Source organism: Zophobas morio, unplaced genomic scaffold (assembly GCF_036711695.1).
Source record: "Zophobas morio isolate AGI-343-1 ecotype UQ-CSIRO unplaced genomic scaffold, CSIRO_AGI_Zmor_V1 ptg000004l, whole genome shotgun sequence".
NCBI classification, from domain to species: Eukaryota; Metazoa; Arthropoda; class Insecta; order Coleoptera; family Tenebrionidae; genus Zophobas; species Zophobas morio.
Window position 1 is genome coordinate 2,935,533 of NW_026972109.1, and position 24,627 is coordinate 2,960,159.

General features: G+C 32.2%; 1 protein-coding gene across 5 annotated transcripts in view; it reads right to left on the minus strand.

Moving 5' to 3' along the window:
• The window catches only part of LOC135137354 (glycerol-3-phosphate acyltransferase 1, mitochondrial), a 28,082-nt gene extending 7,778 nt beyond the window's left edge, over window positions 1-20,304 (minus strand). The window contains exons 1-3 of one of the 5 annotated variants that reach the window (XM_064066990.1): window positions 20,174-20,304; window positions 7,652-7,820; window positions 7,294-7,404 (exon numbers count right to left, since the gene is read on the minus strand). In XM_064066990.1, the coding sequence (XP_063923060.1) occupies window positions 7,294-7,404; window positions 7,652-7,810 (270 nt within the window). In that variant the 5' untranslated portion in view covers window positions 7,811-7,820; window positions 20,174-20,304. Of the gene's footprint in view, window positions 1-7,293; window positions 7,405-7,651; window positions 7,821-7,870; window positions 8,079-8,231; window positions 8,574-8,637; window positions 8,709-19,124; window positions 19,495-20,173 lie in introns of those variants that run through there. The other 4 variants (XM_064066984.1, XM_064067000.1, XM_064066996.1 and 1 more) reach the window with 4 other exon arrangements.
• Between the last annotated feature and the right edge of the window lie 4,323 nt (window positions 20,305-24,627).

A 24,627-nucleotide genomic window follows, 5' to 3' on the forward strand; every position in this document is an offset into this window, starting at 1 on the left:
GTTATAGCAACCCGCGACTTTGCATGCCTACGAGATATCAAACAATGAAAACCCCATATAAATGACACATAAAACACCAACTTACCCACGCTTCCCCCAAAAATTGTTTAAAGCACGCCAACGTAATCATCACTATTAAAAAATTTGAAAACTGACTAACAATTTCCGCACTGAGAAAACTTCTGTTCGCTTCAACAGAAACTTTGAAACTAAGTTTAGAGACCACAAGTCCCTTTTAATTAGAAAACGGACCCAACCAGGATTAAGGATTATTTCAGGTACGGTCCAGGTAAAAATCTTTGTAAGTGGACAAAAATGAAATTTCAGTTTTTCCTGGAAATCTGTAGAGTTAAACCTATATATAATGAACCAAGGTTATATGGCCATCATAAAATCATCCCATTGTGTCGAAGTTAAGTTGTTTACAATAGAAAAGGTTTTAGGGTCGTAAATAACGTGTCCACTGCAGCTCGACCGGCTCTTGTGGTTTCGTTCAGGGGCGGCTTTCACTAAATATGAAAATCCACCACTCCACTATTTCTTTACTACCTGCAGCCGCTGAGGGTTCCGAAATAACCACTCGCTTTGAAAGCCGGCCCTGTTAAATATGAGCAAGAAATGTTTAGAAGATGATTTATTGCCAACCAGTACGCTTAGTAAGAACCACACAAAGGGGGTATTTATTTGCGGTCAACTACTTTTATGATGGCCATATAACCTTATAGCTCTTGGTTCACTATATATACCTACTTTACCACACTTTACAAAAGTTTCCCTAATAACGAAAATTATGAGTGGTACAATATTACAAAAAAAATATGACTCACCATTTTCCACATTCGTCTATTAAAATATTTAAAAAAATCACGAGATCAGCAACAATATAAAGATCTACTATAATAAATTTCTACACCATTTTGATTTCGAAGTTTCATTTTCAATTCATTTCGTCTATCCTTTGATAAAAGCTGGAGATTAGTCCTAATGATGCTTAGAACTATTTAATTTTTGAGATAGTAAGTAGTTCGGACAACCGTAATTATTCCTTTAATTACTCTTTACTGAGAAAATGGCGAAAATATTTAGATTTCAAAAGAACTAGTTCCAAAAAAATTTCTCCACTTGGTAAGTTAAGTGGAAATTTGTGCTGGCATCTCGAACTCGTGTTGTTTACTGCTACCTGAAGTTAAAACCATAGTTTAAAAAATTTACGATTTCATTTACTAATGTTTTATCGCCACATTGCTTATCAGTAGAGTCTACTTATCGTAAATCCCTAGGCTTTATTAGTAACCAAGCATCTAAATCTCTAATCCATTTGTTGTTACTACAATATTCAATATTTTTATGTTTTATTAAGTTTCTCAAAAACAGTCTTCAGGATTGAATGCTTTCAGGCTCCTTATGACCTGGAAACGTTTTAACAATTTTTATTTATAACCCATTTTCCATTTTTAACTTTTCAATTTCCGGATTTTTGTATTTCTCGATGTTTATTTTTTATTTTTCGATTTTTCAATTCTTAAATTTTTCGATTATCCGATTTTTCAGTTTCTTGGGTTTTTTAATTTCTCGATTTTCCAATGTTTCGATTCGTCGATTTCTCGATTTTGAATTTTTCAATTGGACTGTTTTTAATTGCCAGTTTAATTTTCCAATTTTTCCATGTTTCAGTGTTTGAATTTCTCTGTTTTATAATTTTTCATTTTTCAATACATTCGATTTTTTATTCTTCAATTTTCCGATTTTCCAATTTCAATGTATTTTTAATTTTCGCTTTTTCAATTTTTTTCGTTTTGATTTTACACTTGTCTGATTTTTCAAGTTCGGTTTTTTCCTATTTTGAATTTTACAATTTTTCAATTTTTTAATTTCTCACTTATTCGAATTGTCGATTTTTGAGCTTTCGATCTCCCCATCCTTCGATTTTTTTATTTTTACATTTTTGTAGTTGAAATTTCTACATATTTTAGTTTTTCGATTTTAAGATTTTTCCAATTCTGATTTTTCGATTATCCGATTAATTTTTTCCAAGTTGTCAATTGTTTCAATCTTCAACTTTTGATTTTTCATTTTCTCGATTTTACAATTTTGCATTTCTGACTTTCAATTTCTGGATATGTTAGTTTTTCGATTTTAAAAGTTTTCCAATTCTGATTTTTCGATTATCCGATTTTTCAGTTTCTCGGGTTTTTTATTTTTGGATTTTTCAATTCTTGAATTTCTAGATTTTCCAATGTTTCAATTTGTCGATTTCTCGATTCTGAATTTCTCAATTGGACTGTTCTTATTTTTTCAATTTGGCAATTTTTGATTTTTCAATTTTTCCATGTTCCAGTGAATTTTTCTGTTTTACAATTTTTATTTTTTCAATATTTCGATTTTTTAAATTTCTAGATATTTAAATTTTTCGACTTTTCAATTCTCCATTTGTTATTCTTCAATTTTCCAAGTTCTATGTACTTTTAATTTTCGCTTTTTCAATTTTTCCACTTTGATTTTTCACTTGTCTGATTTTTCAAGTTCTGTTTTTTTTTGCCATTTGATTTTTTTATTCTTAATTTTTTCAATTTTCCAATTTTGAATTTTAAAATTTTGCATTTTTTTTTTATTTTCTCACTTATTCGAATTTTCGATTTTTGACTTTTCAATCGCTCCATCCTTCGATTTTTGTATTTTCACATTTTTGTAGTTTAAATTTCTAGATATATTCATTTTTTCAATTCTCCGATTTTCCAATTTCTATGTATTTTTAGTTTTCGTTTTTCAATTTTTCCATTTTGATTTTTCACTTATCTGATTTTTCAAGTTCGGTTTTTTGTTTTCTGATTTTTTTATCCTTAATTTTTTCAATTTTCCTATGTTCCAATTTTGAATTTTACACTTTTGCAATTTTTTAATTTTTCACTTATTCGAATTTTCGATTTTTGATTTTTCAATTTCTCGATTTTTTTTACGTCTTTGTAGTTGAAATTTCTAGATATTTTAATTTTTAGATTTTTCAATTCTTGAATTTCTTTCGTAATTTTCGACTTTCAATTTCTCCATTTTTGATTTTTCAATTCTCCGATTTTCCAATTTCTATGTATTTTTAGTTTTCGGTTTTTCAATTTTTCCATTTTGATTTTTCACTTATCTGATTTTCCAATTTCAATGTATTTTTAATTTTCGCTTTTTCAATTTTTCCATTTTGATTTTTCACTTATCTGATTTTTCAAGTTCGGTTTTTTCTGTTTTTTGATTTTTTTATCCTTAATTTTTTCAATTTTCCAATGTTCCAATGTTAAATTTTACACTTTTGCAATTTTTTAATTTCTCCCTTATTCGAATTTTCGATTTATGACTTTTCAATCTCTCCATCCTTCGAGTTTTTATTTTTACATTTTTGTAGTTGAAATTTCTAGATATTTTAATTTTTAGATTTTTCAATTCTTGAATTTCTTTCGTAATTTTCGACTTTCAATTTCTCCATTTTTGATTTTTCAATTCTCCGATTTTCCAATTTCTATGTATTTTTAGTTTTCGGTTTTTCAATTTTTCCATTTTGATTTTTCACTTATCTGATTTTTCAAGTTCGGTTTTTTCTGTTTTTTGATTTTTTATCCTTAATTTTTTCAATTTTCCAATGTTCCAATGTTAAATTTTACACTTTTGCAATTTTTTAATTTTTCACTTATTCGAATTTTCGATTTTTGATTTTTCAATTTCTCGATTTTTTTTACGTCTTTGTAGTTGAAATTTCTAGATATTTTAATTTTTAGATTTTTCAATTCTTGAATTTCTTTCGTAATTTTCGACTTTCAATTTCTCCATTTTTGATTTTTCAATTCTCCGATTTTCCAATTTCTATGTATTTTTAGTTTTCGGTTTTTCAATTTTTCCATTTTGATTTTTCACTTATCTGATTTTCCAATTTCAATGTATTTTTAATTTTCGCTTTTTCAATTTTTCCATTTTGATTTTTCACTTATCTGATTTTTCAAGTTCGGTTTTTTCTGTTTTTTGATTTTTTTATCCTTAATTTTTTCAATTTTCCAATGTTCCAATGTTAAATTTTACACTTTTGCAATTTTTTAATTTCTCCCTTATTCGAATTTTCGATTTATGACTTTTCAATCTCTCCATCCTTCGAGTTTTTATTTTTACATTTTTGTAGTTGAAATTTCTAGATATTTTAATTTTTAGATTTTTCAATTCTTGAATTTCTTTCGTAATTTTCGACTTTCAATTTCTCCATTTTTGATTTTTCAATTCTCCGATTTTCCAATTTCTATGTATTTTTAGTTTTCGGTTTTTCAATTTTTCCATTTTGATTTTTCACTTATCTGATTTTTCAAGTTCGGTTTTTTCTGTTTTTTGATTTTTTATCCTTAATTTTTTCAATTTTCCAATGTTCCAATGTTAAATTTTACACTTTTGCAATTTTTTAATTTCTCCCTTATTCGAATTTTCGATTTATGACTTTTCAATCTCTCCATCCTTTGAGTTTTTATTTTTACATTTTTGTAGTTGAAATTTCTAGATATTTTAATTTTTAGATTTTTCAATTCTTGAATTTCTTTCGCAATTTTCGACTTTTCAATTTCTCCGTTTTTGATTTTTCAATTCTCCGATTTTCCAATTTCTATGTATTTTTAGTTTTCGCTTTTTCAATTTTTCCATTTTGATTTTTCACTTATCTGATTTTTCAAGTTCGGTTTTTTGTTTTCTGATTTTTTAATTTTTTCAATTTTCCTATGTTCCAATTTTGAATTTTACACTTTTGCAATTTTTTAATTTTTCACTTATTCGAATTTTCGATTTTTGATTTTTCAATTTCTCGATTTTTCGATTTTTTTTACGTCTTTGTAGTTGAAATTTCTAGATATTTTGATTTTTAGATTTTTCAATTCTCAGATTTTCCAATTTCTATGTACTTTTAGTTTTCGCTTTTTCAATTTTTCCATTTTGATTTTTCACTTGTCTGATTTTTCAAGTTCGGTTTTTTCTGTTTTTTTTATTTTTTTAACCTTAATTTTTTCAATTTTTCAATGTTCCAATGTTAAATTTTACACTTTTGCAATTTTTTTAATTTCTCCCTTATTCGAATTTTCGATTTTTGATTTTTCAATTTCTCGATTTTTCGATTTTTTTTACGTCTTTGTAGTTGAAATTTCTAGATATTTTAATTTTTAGATTTTTCAATTCTTGAATTTCTTTCGCAATTTTCGACTTTTCAATTTCTCCGTTTTTGATTTTTCAATTCTCCGATTTTCCAATTTCTATGTATTTTTAATTTTCGCTTTTTCAATTTTTCCATTTTGATTTTTCACTTGTCTGATTTTTCAAGTTCGTTTTTTTTTGTTTTAATTTTAATATTCTTAATTTTTTCAATTTTCCAATGTTCTAATTTTGAATTTTACAATTTTGCAATTTTTTAATTTCTCACTTATTCGAATTTTCCATTTTTGACTTCTCAATTTCTCGATTTTTCGATTTTTTTCTTTTTACGTCTTTGTAGTTGAAATTTCTAGATATTTTAATTTTTAGATTTTTCAATTCTCGAATTTCTTTCGTAATTTTCGACTTTCAATTTCTCCATTTTTGATTTTTCAATTCTCCAATTTTCCAATTTCTATGTATTTTTAATTCTCGCTTTTTCAATTTTTCCATTTTGATTTTTCACTTATCTGATTTTTCAAGTTCGGTTTTTTCTGTTTTTTGATTTTTTTTATCCTTAATTTTTGAATTTTCCAATGTTCCAATGTTGAATTTTACACTTTTGCATTTTTTTATTCCTCCCTTATTCGAATTTTCGAGTTTTGATTTTTCAATTTCTCGATTTTTCGATATTTTTTTTTTACTTCTTTGTAGTTGAAATTTCTAGATATTTTAATTTTTAGATTTTTCAATTCTTGAATTTCTTTCGTGATTTTCGACTTTCAATTTCTCCATTTTTGATTTTTGAATTCTCCGATTTTCCAATTTCTATATATTTTTAATTTTCGCTTTTTTCTAAAATCGGGAAACTCAAGAATATTAAAAAATTCAAAAATCGGTACCAATAAAATTTTCAGACCACACAATATAAATTGAAAAACAAATCGTATGACTTTCCAGATTTACACCCTGGAATAAATCATACCTAACTCAAATGGTATTGGTCACTAGCGCGCCACGGTCACTTCACCCCATGTGGTATGTCATCCCCAAAAAATTCATAGGACACGTGGGCGCAAATGGGGATTATAAGGGTTGTCATTTCCTACTTTTAAATAAAATCAATTCTCAACGTCTTATTTTTTACAAGATGAACCTTTTGGTCAAAAAACACAATTCAAATATGCACAGCCAACTCCAAACGTATCCATTCGTAAACAACTCTTGCGTGTTCATAAATAGTCGTCCCATTAACCTATAGACTCGTTTTTTACGCACAATTCCGGTTTTTACATAGCGGCGTCTTCGACTTTGTTGCCGCTGTTGAATACTATGAGACTTCCACACCAACCACGCAAATTTCCAGTGCAGTCAACCCAATCACCCCATTTTTTCCAACCCGACAACATTTTTAACCCGAAGGTGCGCACGCCATAACCAGACTTAACTCCACCCACACTTTACTCAGTCTTTTGATACCATTGGACGCAACCACGTATCCCACGTGTGTTAATGGACATTCAATTGGCAAAAATTTAGCGACAATTAACCTCTGCCACCACTCCACTGTTGACAAAAACAAGCAGCGCTCATTTGATTCGATCGAAAAGCAATGAAATTACGTAAAACAATTATTATTACCCGAGAGTCGAAGCCACGCCACTCCATGCCCGAATGAGACACTCCAAACTAAAAATAAACCGTTTCGAGTGAGCGGCATTTCTAAAACGAATTTCGCTCCAAGCACACGTTGCTGCCAAACAACGCGCTTGATGCTTTTTGGAGTGACGTCAGCGGCTTTGTAGAGAAAAGTGTTTCGGAAATTTTGAGCTGCGGAATTTTTTGGGGGGATTTTTGGACCTTGTTGAGTCTTATCGCGTTTTACACGCACCAAACAGCGAGTCGCACTTAAGGCACTATCTTATCAGAGGCCCCATTGTTGCTATTCTAGGATTGATGCTCTATGTACTTTACATAAACGTCCTAGATAACACACAGTGAACTAATCTAGTGGTATCTGTACTGTAGTTGACGTGACGTCATTAATTTGTTGGAGGAGATTAATATTAATATTAATATTCAAACGGTATTCAGCAATCTAGTAGTTCCGAGAAAGCATGACATGCTTATCCAGGAAGTCAAAAGTACACTTACCCTACTTAAGCTGGTGCAATAATTACAACTAAGCCCCATCAGAGGCCTACTGGGCGGTATTTCCACCTCTGCAACATGTTCCTTGATGTCAAATAGCTGACTTTCGCGATCCTGTGGATAAACAAAGCAACGACTATTAAAAAATGAGTGTCTATTAAAAACCGGACGTACACAAAACCGTATAATTGTCCTGAATTTAAGGAAACGACAGCGTTTCACGCACATTTCGACACCAACTATTTAACTAATAAAAAATTCATTCAGGAAATTATAAGAGAAAGTGTTGTTGTTGGGGGACACTGATACAAGCTCGTTATCTCTAAATCATGGATATACACGACCAACAAACCAAACTCACCTTAATGTCATCTTTGAATGAGTGCCGTTTTCGAAACTGTTGCTCTTTGGAAAAACGTTTCAGATGAGATATAGTTGTGAGGGACTCAGTCTGGTGGTTTTCTTTCGGCGAAAATCGGCTGAAACTGTCGAAAATCCGGTTCGTGAGGATGTCCACCATTTTGTTGATCCTTGAACAAAAAAAAAGTCAGTTGGTCATCGAAATCCGTTGCACCCTTACCATTTCAAAAACAAAATCAAATAAACGAAAAATAAAACGATGGCTAGCTGTAAAGACCCGTAAAATAAGTGGAATAAGTCGAGCTTCTTGACAACGAAGAAACACAAAAAGAATAAATTTAAGTAAGTTATCAAACTGAACACCAGTTGGATCATCATTTTTTCACGTCGGGTTTATGCGAACTCATTGAACACACTGACGACTTTAACACTTTAATCAATTATTAGTCAACTTTAAGTGATTAAAAACTCGATGGGATACTAAGCAAGAACATATCAGATGAACTCTATCCCCTGGTTCCTAATCTATTGTTAATTTGAATGAACAATGCGCTTTATCTGATTTTAAGTACGCTGCCTACCTCAACGTGGAAATATCCACTGCGACAATTGGTCAATCATTTTTTAGAGTGTCAAAAACAAAATAGTACTTGACAAAAATAGCCTTCCTTTGTTGAATAGGTTGAAGCTTTGATCGGTTATAGGTCAAATATCACGTGAACATCACTAGGATTTTTTAATAAAGTATATTAACAACAACAAAGAATATCGTTTCATTCTAGTATCAGTAGTCGTGTGTTGAAGAAGTGAATTCATTGGTTAGTGGTTAATCATACGACGACGATCTGTCTGAAAGAGGAGAGGTCAGAGCAAAAAGCAAAGTCATAACTGTATCTAAAAATGTAGACCACTTTTCTAAAATAAAATCCTTTGCTTTCACCGATTCACAGTTTCGATGACTAATAGACGAAAATTAGTTATGAATACCTGGGTTATCTTTTACTGTAAACTCAGTGGGTAAATGACTGCGGTTTTATAAGGCGTTATTAGTAATGTTTTCAACACGCGCACATTAGAACAGGTTTTTATTTAATTATACTTTATTCAAGAACGAATAGAAAAAGTGTGAAGATTAGTGATAGATAACAGTGATAACAGCGTTTTATCGTCGCTATTTACGTTATCAAGCACACTCCACCTGTCAAATTTATCTCTAGCTGTCCTTTTACAAAACTTAAAGAGTGCGTTATCCGTTTCTTGGTGGACAAACAAACGGAAACGACAGACCGACATTTACGTATTGTGTTCGTTGATAAAAAGTTGTATAACATCGTGTAATATTAGAATCGTGACGCTACTTTACACTGTTTGATAAATTTGAAACAATGTTGTTGCACTCGCGTGTTAGGTTTCTAATAAACACGAAAGAATGACGCCGCACCTTAGAAACACCGCCAATAACAATATCTGGACGAAAACTACTGCTACAAATTTTAGTTTCGTGGACTTGAATATTTAGAATTTTAAACTAGATGTAGATTTGACACTGACAAAGAAATAATGCGCATTTGTGAGCTGTTTTACCTGTCATAGATACTGAATACCAAAAGTCCAGTCTAGACTTACAATGTAACAAAAGACAAAGTTAAGTAGTTGATTTGAAACTGCTAATAGCCTTGTTTACCAGTTCAGTATCACTTTGTGTAGTGTTGGCATTGTATTTTTTATAATTTATAACTTATTGTTCGGTTTATTTCAACAACAGTGCCATTTTTAAGATAGAAAATACAAATAGGGGTCGCTATTTTGAAAAAAAAAAAGTTCCGTTTGACGGCACCATTAAATCAAATTGTGATATTAAGATAACGTTATTTTTTAAATAATTATGTATGTCAGTTAACCTATGCAGCAACCTAATCGAAACGACTTGGCAGATATCGCTTGAACCGATTTTGATAATATTGCAGATTTATCCTGGTGAAAATTACGCAAAAAATTTCAACCAGAAACGATTCTCTCCGATCTAAAACGCCTGATCATAATTCCGAATAGCTTGGAAAAGAGAAAACCCAATTGAAAGTCTTACAACAGAATTATTACCATGACTAATCAAAAAGTTACCGGCGTTCTTCAACACTCTCTATAATTTGAACAAAATAAAGCTATAATTGAGTGATAAATTTCCAAGGTGGATTTTATCAATAATCTTTATTTCCAGTGCACTTTATGTAAAACACTAATGCACACTGTGTTTCTGCAACTGCTACCTATAATTATTTAAACAAAATTTTAAAAAACTGTCCTGAATATTTCAACACAAAACGGAGCTTTTTGCCAATTTCTTATAGTCGGTGACACGTAAAGTGACACACCATTTAACTTTTATAGGCACATAAAAGTATTAGCTTCTGTCAAAATTACATTTGTCAGTCAATTACGAGCCGCCACTGCTTTTATAATTCTACGGCGTTGTTTAAAAGTTAGGTTGCCACTTTAAATTTACCCGACTATACTTTGACCAGTATCTACGTAATGCAATTTTTCTAACTAGTAATTTAAGGGGGATTTATTAACTGGCTGTTGACGTTGAAGTTCCCGCTGACGTTACTTTTATAAACTTCGTTCCCAAATTGCCGTTAATGGTAACTATGACGTTCAACTTCTGTCATATTTAAACAGGTTGTCGAAGAAAATTGGAGGATTTATGTTGATTATTACAAAAATTTACCATGTTTTAAGTTTCTTGTTGTCGAAATACGTCTACACATTTTGTCTTTTCGTTTTAATATAAGCACACTTCTTTTCACAACATTAAACTGAAAACATGTTCAAAATGGAAAATTTGTGTAAGAAAATATCGGTTTTTCAATTATCAATGTATCATTTTAACCATGTTTTAAGTTTCTTGTTGTCAAAAGATGGCTATGTATATTAAGAAAAGAAAGCCAAACTATAAGGCCCGCCCACCCACCCTATCTCAATTTTTTTTATTTGTCGTAAGCCGAGGGGCGGAACTTAATTGTAAAATCCTTTTTTTTTCTACGAGAAATTAGCATGTGAAATATGTTCTTAAGTTATCGTTTTATACAAAGAAAACTAAATATATTAATTAAAAAAGAAAACCAAACGAGAAACCCCACCAATACTTCTCAAATTCAGTCATAATGAATTTTTCATTCGTTGTCAGACCGAGGGGAGGAGCGTAATTGCAAAATTTCCCTATACAAATTTACCATTTTAAACGTGTTTTAAGTTTCTTGTTATGAAAAGATGACAACACATATTAAGAAAAACGGCAAAATTTAGCCCCGCCCACCCGCCCTATCTCAATTGTAATGATATTTTTTTATTCGTCGAGATCCAAGGGAGCGGAGCTTAACTGCAAAATCCATGTTTCCTTACAACAATTGAAGTTTTCATTCGTTGGAAGACCTAGGGGCGGAGCCTAATTTCAAAATCCACGTTTCCTTACAAAAATTTACCATTTTAAACGTGTTTTAAGTTTCTAAAAATAAAAAAAAATCATTACAATTGCGATGGGGTGGGTGGGCGGGGTTTATATTTTACCTTTTTTTCTTAATATACATAGTATTCTTTGAACAACACGACACTCAAAAACATATTTTTAATTTCTTGTAGAGAAATAAGTATTTTGCAGTTAAGCTCCGCCCCCTTGGTTCACAGCGAATACAAAAAAATCATCACAATTGAGACAGGGCGGGTGGGCGGGCCTACATTTTGCCTTTTGTTTTAATATGTGTAAACTTCTTTTCAGAACATAAAACTTAAAACATGTTAGAATAGAAAATTTGTATAAGCAAATATGGATTTTGCAATTAGGCTCCGCCCCGTAAGTGCAAAATCCATATTTCCTTGCAAAAATGTACCATTTTAACCATGTTCTAAGTTTATTGTTGTGAAAAAATGGCTATATATATTAAGAAGAAAAGGGTGAAATATAAGCCCCGCCCACCCACCCTTTCTTAATTCTGATGATTTTTTTTATTCGTCGTAAGCCCAGGGGCGGAGCATAATTGTAAAATCATTATTTTTCTACGAAAAATTAACCGATATTTCCCTGTACAAATTTACCATTTTGAAGATGTTTTAAGTTTCTTGTCGTGAAAAAATGACTACACGTATTAAGAAAAAAAGGCAAAATGTAGCCCCGCCCACGCACCCTATCTCAATTGTGATGATATTTTTTTATTCGTCGAGATCCAAGGGAGCGGAGCTTATCTGCAAAATCAATGTTTCCTTACAACAATTTACCATTTTAAACATGTTTTAAGTTTCTAAGAAAAAAAAATCATTACAATTGAGATGGGGTGGGTGGGCGGGGTTTATATTTTGGTGTTTTTTTTTTTTTTCTTAATATACATGGTATTCTTTGTATAACACGATACTCAAAAACATGTTTTTAATTTCTTGTAAAGAAATACATATTTTGCAGTTAAGCTCCGCCTCCTTGGTTCAGGGTGAATCCAAAAAAATCATCACAATCGAGATAGGGCGGGTGAGCGGGCTTACATTTTGCCTTTTTATTTTAACATGTGTAGACTTTTTTGCAAAAGATGAAACTTAAAACATGTTTAAAATGGAAAATTTGTATAACGAAATATCGATCTTGCCATTAGACTCCACCCCATGATTGCAAAATCCATATTTCCCTGCAGAAATGTACCATTTAACCATATTTTAATTTTCTTGTTGTGAAAAGATGGCTATGTACATTAAGAAAGAAAAGGTCTAAATATATGCCCCGCCCACCCACCCTATCTCAATTCTGATTATTTGCTTTATTCATCATAAGCCGTGGGGCGGAGCATAATTGTAAAATCCTTATTTTTCTACGAAAAATTAATCGATATTTCACTATACAAATTTACCAATTTAAACATGTTTTAAGTTTTTTGTCGTGAAAAAATAACTACACATATTAAGAAAAAATGCAAAATGTAGCCCCGCCCACCCGCCCTATCTCAATTGTGACGATATTTTTTTATTCGTCGAAATCCAAGATAACGGAGCTTAATTGTAAAATCCATAGTTACAAAAATTTACCATTTTAAACGTGTTTTAAGTTTCTAGGAAAAAAAAAATCATTACAATTGAGATGGGGTGGGTGGGTGGGGTTTATATTTTGCCTTTTGTTTTTCTTAATATACATGGTATTCTTTGTATAACACGATACTCAAAAACATGTTTTTAATTTCTTGTAAAGAAATACATATTTTGCAGTTAAGCTCCGCCCGCTTGATTCACGGCGAATAAAAAAAATCATCACAATTGAGATAGGGCGGGTGGGCGGGCTTATATTTTGCTTGGTTATTTTAACATGTGTAGACTTCTTTGAAACTTAAAACATGTTTAAAATGGGAAATTTATGTAACGAAATATCGATTTTGCAATTGGGCTCCGCCCCATAATTGCAAAATCCATATTTCCTTGGAAAAATGTACTATTTTAACCATGTTTTAAGTTTCTTGTTGCAAAAAGATGGCCATCTATATTAAGAAAAAAAGGCAAAATATAAACCCCGCCCACCCACCCCGTCTCAATTCTGATGATTTTTTTTATTCGTCGTAACCCGAGGGGCAGAGCATAACTGTAAAATCTTTATTTTTCTGCGAAAAATTAATCGATATTTCTCTATACAAATTTACCATTTTAAACATGTTTTAACTTTCTTGTGAAAAAATGACTACACATATTAAGAAAAAAAAGGCAAAATATACGCCCCGCCCACCCGCCCTATCCCAATTGTAATGATCCTTTTTTTTAATCGTCGTAAGTCAAGAGGCGGAGCTTAACTGCAAAATCCTCATTTTTCTATGAGAAATTAAGAACATGTTTTTGAGTATCATGTTATTCAAAGAATACTATGTATATTAAGAAAAAATTAAAGCCAAAAATTAAGAGGAGTCGCTACGTTTGGCTGTTCTGGTGTTTTCAATATATTTTCAAAATGTAATATCTCCATTATTAACACACTTATTGTTATGAAATTTTAAATGTAACTTGTCTACAACTTATTTTAAAAAATAAAAATTTCAGTTATTTATGGAAATTTTGGAACGTGGTTTTCACCACTGTTTTAAGCTTGCAAAACTTTAAAAATCGTCCCAGGTCTATTTTTGACTCTATTTGTTGTGACTGAGATGTAGTAAAAATGAAAGTTAGGAACTTCTACGACACAAGCCTTTTTTACTGTGTTTCTAACCAAAAAAGGGTTACAATATATCTGAAAACAGTGTTGAAAACTGTGTTGTGAAATTTCCTTTAATAATCGAGATATTGATTTTTAAAAATACGTTATGCAAAAATTTGACTAAAATTAAAAGAAAAGAATGGTCAAAAATTGTTTTTAACAAAATTGCCCTTCCGTTATAAAAATAAAGTTATGGACACCATATATTTAAAATGTCAAAACCATAAGTCTGTTAATAACGGAGATATTACATTCTCAAAATAGACCCAAAATTCCACTCAGGAAACCTAGGGAAAAAAATCATCACAATTGAGATGGGCGGGGTTTATATTTTACCTTTTTTCTTAATATACATAGTATTCTTTGACCAACACGACACTCAAAAACATGTTTTTAATTTCTTGTAAAGAAAGAAGTATTTCGCACTTAAACTCGGCCCCCGTAAGTCACGGCTAATAAAAAAAATTGGTCTAAAGAGTTTAGACAGTACTTCCCTCGCTGTCGGAAACTTGACGACTGCATGCCTATTGTGTTTTTTTTTCTCATTACATTTTTGTAGTGGGAATTTAAAAAAAAATTGTGATGACGTCATCAACATTTTTGCAAGGACACGTATATCAGTTGGGATAGATGTAGTGTAATACTAAGAATAAAATTATTGTATTCCCAAATTTTCGGGAAAATGAATTGGGTCGTTTTGAATATTGATTTCTTATAATCAATAAAATAACGAAACAATTTACTCAGGTATACGGCGCCTTTTTTTGAACCACCTCTTAAGAAAATCTAAAAAATATGAATGGAATGATATATCACAAGTACAAACTCATCATATTTTTTGCATTTTAGATAGGATTTATTCAGCAAAATTTAAGGGTGACGTCATCAATTTTTTTAGGAGGGATGAACAAATACATTTTGAACAAAAGTTTACCATGCTTATAATAACTTTAAAATATTCCCAAGATTTCAAAGCACTCGGTTTTGTAATTCCTGATTAAATCGATAAAATAAATTCACGCCTTCATTAATTTTTTTGAGTCACCCTGCATATGCAAATCCAAAAATATGAATGGAATGATAAATCACAAGTACAGACACATCATATTTTGTACAATTTGGATACGATTTATTCGGCAAACTTTTGAGCTGACGTCATCAGTTTTTTGTAGAAGATAACCAAATATATTTTGACTAAAAATTTATTATGCTCTTTAAAAACATCTGCAAGATTTCAAAGCATTTGGTTTTGTAGTTCCTGATTAAATCAATAAAATAAATTTACGCATTCATTAATTTTTTTGAGTCACCCTGTATATGCAAATCGAAAAAATTTGAATGGAATGATAAATCACAAGAAGAGACTCACCATATTTTGTACATTTTAGATAGGATTTATTCAGCAAAATTTTGTGGCGACGTCATAAATTTTTTAGGGGGGACGACCAAATACATTTTGATCAAAAATTTACCATGCTTATGATAATTTTAAAATATCTTCAAGATTTCGAAGCATTCGGTTTTGTAGTTCCTGAGTAAATCAGTAAAATAAATTTACCCTTTCATTTATTTTCTTCAATCACCCTGTATATGCAAATCCAAAAAATATGAATAGAGTGATAGATCACAAGTACAGACTGATCATATTTTGTACATTTTAGATATGATTTATTCGGCAAATTTTCGAGCTGACGTCATCAAGTTTTTGGAGGGGATAAGCAAATATATTTTGACTAAACATTTATTATGCTCTTTATAACCTTAAAACATCTGCAAGATGTCAGAGCATTCCGTTTTGTAGTTCCTGATTAAATCAATAAAATATATTTACGCATTCATTAATTTTTTTGAGTCACTCTGTATATGCAAATCCAAAAAATATGAATGGAATGATAAATGACAAGTACAGACTCATCATATTTTGTAGATTTTAGATATGATTTATTCGGCAAACTTTCGAGCTGACGTCATCAATTTTTTGGAGGGGATAAGCAAATATATTTTGACTAAACATTTATTATGCTCTTTATAACCTTAAAACATCTGCAAGATTTCAAAGCATTCGGTTTTGTAGTTTCTGAGTAAATCAGTAAAATAAATTTACGCATTCATTAATTTTTTTGAGTCACCCTGTATATGCAAATCCAAAAAATATGAATGGAGTGATAGATCACAAGTACAGACTCATCATATTTTGTACATTTTAGATATGATTTATTCCACAAACTTTTGAGCTGACGTCATCAAGTTTTTGGAGGGGATAAGCAAATATTTTTTGACTAAAAATTTATTATGCTCTTTATAGCCTTAAAACATCTGCAACATTTCAAAGCATTCTGGTTAGCAGATTAAAAATTAAATTTCAAAATGTTGTTTTATAATTTTGATTTTTTTTCCAAAAATCTGGACGTTTCGGGTGAAAAGTCGATTCAGAGTTGTAAACTACATGTGTAGGACTATGTTATTTTATACAATTGAAAACCCATTTACTATGTACAATTTTGAAGTGACGTCATCGCATTAGTGGTGGGGATGATTAGACAAATTTTGGTTAGCGTTTTACCATCTACATGATATTCTTAATATAAGTACAAAATTTCACAACAATCGGTCGAGTACTTTCGGAGATTATCTGTCTAATAAAAATCCGGGACGGCAGACGGACGGACAGACGGACGGACAGACGGACAGACGGACGGACAGACGGACAGACCGACAGACGGACAGACGGACAGACGGACAGACGGACAGACAGACGGAAATGGGAGACCTATTTCTTCGTCTTCTAGGGGTCATGAAAGATCGAGAAAACGTAAAAGTAGAGAGTCGACCGACGGACTCGATTACAATACTTCCTTTGCTTACGCTCGGGAAGTAAAAAATCATCACAATTGAGATGGGGTGGGTGGGCGGGCTTACATTTTGTTTTTTGTTTTAATATGTGTAGACTTTTTTCACATGAAACTTAAAACATGTTTAAATTTGTATAAGGAAATATCGATTTTGCAACTAAGCTCCGTACCATAATAGCAAAATCCGTGTTTTCTTACAAAAATGTACCATTTTAACCATGCTTTAAGTTTTTTGTTGTGAAAAGATGGCTATGTATATTAAGAAAAAAAGGCAAAATATACGCCCCGCCCACCCGCCCCATCTCAATTGTAATGATTTTTTTATTCGTCGTGGGCCAAGGGACGGAGCTTAATTACAAAATCCTTATTTTTCTAGAAGAAATAAAAAACACATTTTTGAGTATCGTGATGTTCAAAGAATATCGTATATTAAGAAAAAAACAAGCCACCCTGTGTATTATAAATCGACCTTTAAAATAAATTTACGTTTGAGAAGTATCAACGAATTGTTTCCTAAAAATCCCCACTAGTGTGTCATTTACAGACCGTTTAGTTAAACTAGCACTTAAAAAATTATTGCGGAAATGACCTACTCCTCTCGCTGAAGAAAAACACACAACGAATAAAGATCGGTCTATTTTGATTGATTTTATTATTGTTTGTTGAATTATCTTTTATGCCACAGATACGAGTACTTACGTACGAAGATTTTGTTTTCGCTTATCTAACGTGCACATGGTCATAGAGCAGCCACTCTTAACGAGAAAAATTTTTCGCCGCATTTTATAAATTCCGTGTGTCATATTTTCACACCACAAAAATTGGACTGAGTAAAGGTTCAGAACTGTAGAAGTTTAGTGGAATTTTAGTGTTTCTGAAGATAATTATTTAAAATATGTAGTACATTCAAAAAACTATAACAAAAATTGAAGCCAAAATTAGAATATGTAAATGGTACAGACGAGCAATTGAATTTTTGTTTGATGGTTAATACTCACACCTTATGTTCAACGCTTGATTTTTTTACATGCCAAACTTAACAAAACCCAACGCAATCGGTGCACGACAGATAATGGTTTTGCGTACCACAAAAAAACTCGTATAATTTTATGTTAAAGAATATATAATCAATAATCATTTTTAAAACATGAATATGTGACTTATTCTGCAATTCAGATTCTTTGCGAGTCATTATTCATTGTTAGTACACTAAATCCGGTGATAACGGGGCTATTTTGTGTTCCTCGTGCTAATAAAACTCAAACATTGTACAACTTTGATTTTTTGTAGAGTAAAAACTCAAGGCGGATTCATAAAGCGTAAGTACCGGAGTACGATATTTTATAAAATTTAGATGACATTTACCACATATTTAAATTTAATTGAAAAAAAGTTAATTGATACATAGAACAGGTTCGACAATAACTTGAATTTATGTTTGATGAAGACTCTTCAAGGTTCATTTTTAACGCTTGTAAAAACCGATCCGATTTGGTTACCTAGATTTAAAAAATTCTGAAATACGGGTAGAAAAAATGTTGTAAGTAACACGTGGGCTACGCGCGATTATACAATTCGGCAGCATCATGTGAGGGAATTTCATACACGTTTTTCGTGAATTAATTTTTCACGTAAGCGATTTTTCTTGAGAAAATTGGGACGCGACAAGGTTTTGCCTTCAAGAAAACATTGAACCAAAATTCACAAGCACGCCACTTGCATCTAAATCTATTGATCATAAACATGTCCATTTTCCTAGAGCTAATGAGGTGACTCACTATTTGTCAACAAATCATCGAATTACGAAACTGTGTAATAATTTAGTACCGTAATTTTTAGCAAAAAATCTGCGACTACTTTATAAGCACGAGAATTTTTACACACGAGGTAATTTTTTAAAATTTATTGTAGTACTATAAAATTGAGTCAACTTTAATTGTAAATCAACTAGGAAGATAAGGAATGGCAAAGTAAACAGTTTACGTTGTTTGGCTACTTTAATCTTCGGTGTGTACTTCATGTTCGTTTTTAAATATTGTGAAAATTATCGCACATATGGGTCAATTTCAAAATAAAATTACAATATTCAGTGAAATGTAAACACACTTTCTTAACAAAAGATGAACTTTAGCTTCCAACACTAGTTAAAACAATCTTTCCTATTTCGATAAGATGCATTTACAAAAATAATTTTTGAGTCATTAATCTTTCCATTATCGTGTTTACAAACCGCGCCAGTTTACACAAATTTGTAAAAGTTACTCTTCGCTGTTTATTTGTTATCTTTGGGTGCAAAAAATTACGAAAGAGGTGAACGGACTAAATAAATTCTTAACTGTTATTACAGCAGTATAAAAATCTGCATACTTTCACAACATCGGAATCAATACCGATTGCGGTTAACAAAATACCTGGAAAATCCCTCCGAGAAAAAACTAGGAAAGGCCCAGTACATGAACCCCATCAGAATCACGAACTCTAAAATCGTCTCCATTTCGGCGAGGTCTTCGATTTACAGCCACAAGTATTTATTAAAAAAATCACATCTAGCCACGTCCGATCGACCAATTAAAAACTTAATCACGCACCAACTGACTTAAGTAAATATACTTAACACAATTTATACACGAAATTGACCATCGTTCGCTCGGGGTAAAGAACTCTTACTAGCCACCCCGAAAACGTTCAGCCCGCTTACTACCGATTGTTGCAATGAATTTCTATTCTATTTTCTTCTACCGGTAGCCGCCTCTCACTCGCCGCGATGAATGGGGGAACCGACTAGTTAATTTCCACAGAGACGTAACGGCACCTTTGGCCCCTACTCCGTGCCGGCGCTTCCACAGGAACCGACTTTACTACGGCCCTGTCCAATGAACTGCGTGTCATTTTAGTGGCGTGATCCGAAAGAAAAAAGTCAGAGTCGGAGTGAGGACTACAACAGCGTAATTGCAAAACAAGGTCGGTCATCGAGGAGATTACGCACGATAAATAATGCTCGGGCTAAATTCGTAAATTACAAGGGACTCAATTTCAATTAAGACTCAATTCCTTGACAAAGCCGATGCGGGACGCCAACAAAGACATCGTTTGCTGCGACACAAAGGCATGGGGGCGGCGATTTTTAGACGAAATCAATCAAAATAAATTCGGGTTTCTTTTATTTCGGAAAGTCCAAATATGGCGCAGCGGCCATTTTGACTTTGAAAAATGTGATTGATGACGGTCGCGTCTGAACTGACCTTAACCGATATTACATAAATGCGGCGATTTTTCATTCTGGCCAGTTTGGCGACCGGAAAAAATTAGCACCGACGCTGGAGTGGAAAAGACGCCGCTAAAGCTCAAGTAATGTCCTTGTTAGCCTAAAAAATTATAAATACGTGAGACGTCAGTGTTGTTGAGGTTAGGTTTCCTCAAAACCATTTTTTATTCATTTTTGGTGATGATTTTTACTTACCGGGAAGGGAATTACAGTTGTGGGTTGGGACAGATTTAAGTGTGCACAATGGGACTGTAATTCAAAATATCAACAGAAAACCAATAAGTTAACAAAATATTTTTTAACTACGGGAGGTCATATTCGAACTACTGGACGACCACGCGGATGCAGATGGAACTATTATGCAATTTTTAGCGTTTGGTACGATTACTCTACTAAAATGACAGTAGGCTTTTTGCGACAACTGGCCAGTGGCGCAGCTCCAGGAGGGGCGTCGCAACATTATGACTTACTTATGATTTGTGTTAAGCCAGATTTTAGAATTTTCATAGTAATAACAAAAATCAAACATCTCAGAAAAAATTACAACCGAAAATCTTTTTTTTTGGTAATATTGAAGATGATTATATTTGTCTGTTGGTAACATATTTATGATTGCATAATGTATATCTCACAGTAAATAAATTAAGCCAATGAAATTCAAAAGTGTAAAGAGGTGGGTGGTGTCAGTTCTACATTTTTTAAGCATATGTCATTATCTATCGATATAAAATCCACTTTTCACCCAATAAAATGATGATTGACAAGAAAACGGGTGAGTGGGCGGAGCCAATTTTGAAGTTGTTTAAGCGTAGACTCGACCAGTGGACAAAATAAAGTTCAATCTTCAACTAACAGTAAATAAAATAAACCAATGAAATTCAAAAGGGTAGGTGGGTGGGGTTAGTTTTACATTTTTTATATGAAGATTCCACTATTTGTCAATATAAAATCCACTTTTCGACCTATAAAATAAGTGATTGAGAAGAATACGGGTGGGTGGGCGGGGCCAATTTGTATTTTAAGCGTACTTTCAACCAGTTGACAAAATTAAATTAAATTTTCATCTCGCAGCAAATACATAGGCCAATGAAATTCAAAACCAAAGGTGGGTGGAGTTAGTTCTACTTTTTTTATGCAGATTTAACCATGTATCCATATACACTTTTCACCCAATAAAATAAGTGATCAAAAAAACACGGGTGGGCGGGCGGGGCGACTTTCCAGTTTTTTTTAGTTTTTAAACGTAAATTCGACCAGTTGGCAAAACAAAATTTAATTTTCATGTCACAGTAAGTAAAATAAGCCAATGAAATTCCAAAGCAAAGGTGGGTGGAGTTTTTTTTACATTTTTTATGAAAATTCCACTATTTATCAATACAAAATCCATTTTTCGTTCAATAAAAGGAGTTATTGAGAAGAATTCGGGTGGGTGGGCGGGACCACTTTCCATTTTTTTAGCGTACTTTCGACCAGTTGACAAAATAAAATTCAATTTTCATTTCAGAGCCAATAAATTAAGCCGATGAAATTCAGAGGTGAAGGTGGGTGGGGCTACTATTTTTTATACAGATTCCACTATTTATTAATATAAGATACAATTTTCGTCCAATAGAATTAATAACCAAAGATAACACGGGTGGGTGGGCGGGGCCACTTTGTGTTTTTTTTAAGTTTTTAAGCGCAGATTCGACCAGTTGACAAAACAAAATTCAGTCTTCATGTCACAATAAATAAAATAAACCAATGAAATTCCAAAGCAAAAGTGGGTGGAGTTAGTTTTAAATTTTTTATGAAAAGTCCATTATTTATCCAAAATCCATTTTTCGTCCAATAAAATGAGTTATCGAGAACAATACGGGTGGGTGGGCGGGGCCACTTTACATTTTTTTTCAGCGTACCGTCGACCAGTTGACAAAATAAAATTCAATCCTGATCTAACAGCAAATAAATTAGGCTAATGAAATTCAAAAGCAAAGGTGGGCGGGGTTAGTTCTACATTTTTTATGCAGATTTCACTATTTATCAATATAAAATCCACTTTTCGCCCAATAAAATAAGTGATCTAAAGACACGGGTGGGTGGGCGGGGCCACGTTACAGTTTTTCTTAAGTTTTTAAGTGTAAATTCGACCAAATGACAAAACAAAATTTAATTTTCACGTCACAGTAAGTAAAATAAGCCAATGAAATTCAAAGGTGAAGGTGGGTGGAGCTACTATTTTTTTATGCAGATTCCACTATTTATTAATTTAAGATCCAATTTTCGTCTAATAAAGTAAGTGACCTGACAGAACACGGGTGGGTGGGCGGGGCCACTTTGACTTTTTTTTTATTTTTTAAAGGGCAGATTCGACCAGTTGACAAAACAAAATTCAATCTTTATGTCACAATAAATAAAATAAGCCAATGAAATTCCAAAGCAAAGGTGGGTGGAGTTAATTTTACATTTTTTATGAAAATTCCACTATCAATACAAAATCCACGTTTCGTCCACTAAAATGAGTTATTGAGAAAAATTACTGGTGGGTGGGCGGGGCCACTTCGCAGTTTTTTTAAGCGTACTTTCGACCAGTTGACAAAATAAGATTCAATTTTCATTTCAGAGCAAATAAATTAAGTCGATGAAATTCAGAGGTGAAGGTGGGTGGGGCTACTATTTTTTTATACAGATTCCACTATTTATTAATATAAGATCCAATTTTCGTCCAATAGAATAAGTAACCAAAGATAACACGGGTGGGTCGGCGGGGCCACTTTAAGTTTTTTTTATAGTTTTTAAGCGCAGATTCGACCAGTTGACAAAACAAAATTTTATTTTCATGTTACAGTAAATAAAATAAGCCAATGAAATTCAAAGGTGAAGGTGGGTGGAGCTCCTATTATTTTATGCAGATTCTACTATTTATTAATTTAAGATCCAATTTTCGTCCAATAAAATAAGTGACCAGAGAGAACACAGGTGGGTGGGCGGGGCCACTTTGACTTTTTTCTAAGTTTTAAAGCGCAGATTCGACCAGTTGATAAAACAAAATTCAATCTTTATGTCACAATATATAAAATAAGCCAATGAAATTCCAAAGCAAAGGTGGGTGGGGTTAGTTTTACATTTTTTATGAAAATTCCACTATTTATCAATACAAAAGCCATTTTTCATCCAATAAAATGAGTTATTGAGAAGAATACGGGTGGGTGGGCGGGGCCACTTTCCATTTTTTTAGCGTACTTTCGACCAGCTGACAAAATAAAATTCAATTTTCATTTCAGAGCCAATAAATTAAGCCGCTCAAACTCAGAGGTGAAGGTGGGTGGGGCTACTATTTTTTTAACACGGGTGGGTGGGCGGGGCCACTTTGAGTTTTTTGTCGACAAAACAAAATCTAATTTTCATCTCACAGTAAATAAAATAAACCAATGAAATCAAAGGTGAAGGAAGGTGGAGTTACTATTTTTTAATGCAGATTCCACTATTTATTAATATAAGATCCAATTTTCGTCCAATAAAATAAGTGATCAAAAAGAATATGGGTGAGTGGGCGGGGCCACGTTCAGGTTTTTTTAGCTATAGATTCGACCAATTGACAAAATAAAATTCAATTTTCATCTCACAGTAAATAAAATAAGTCAATGAATTTCTAAAGTGTAGAGGGGGTGGGATCAGTTTATCATGTTTTATGCAGATTTCAATATTTATCGATATAAAATCCACTTTTCGACCAATAAAATAAGTGATTGAGGAGAATACGGGTGGGTGGGAGGGGCCACTTTAAAGTTTTTTAAGCGTACTTTCGACCAGTTTACAAAATAAAGTTTAATCTTCATCTCATAAATAAAATAAACCACTAAAATCAAAAGTAAAGACGGGTGAAGTTACTATTTTTTAATGCAGATTCCACTATTTATTAATATAGGATCCAATTTTTGTCCAATAAAATAAGTGACCAAAAATAGCGCGGGTGGGTGGGCGGGGCCACTTTGAAGTTTTTTTTTTAAGTTTTTAAGCGCAGATTCGACCAGTTGACAAAATAAAATTCAATCTTCGTGTCATAGGTAATAAAATAAGCCAATGAAATGCGAAAACAAAGATGGCTGGGGTTAGTCTTACATTTTTTATGAAGATTCCACTTTTTATCAATATAAAATCCACTTTTCGACCAATAAAATAAGTGATTGAAAAGAATACGGGTGGGTGGGCGGGGCCACTTTGAAGTTTATAGGCGCAGATTCGACCAATTGACAAAACAAAATTCAATATTCATCTCACAGCAAATAAAATAAGCCAATGAAATGCAAAAACAAGGATGGGTGGGGTTAGTTTTACATTTTTTATGAAGATTCCACTATTTATCAATATAAAATCCACTTTTCCTCCAATAAAATGAGTGATTGAGAAGAATACGGGTGGGTGGGCGGGGCCACTTTGAAGTTTTTTAAGCGTATTTTCGACCAGTTAACAAAATAAAGTTCAATATTCATCTCACAGTAAATAAAATAAACCAATGAAATCAAAGATGAAGGAGGGTGGAGTTAGTATTTTTTAATGCAAATTCCAATATAAGATGCAATTTTCGTACAATAAAATGGTGATCAAAAAGAATATGGGTGGGTGGGCGGGGCCACGTTCAAGTTTTTGTTAAGTGTAGATTCGACCAA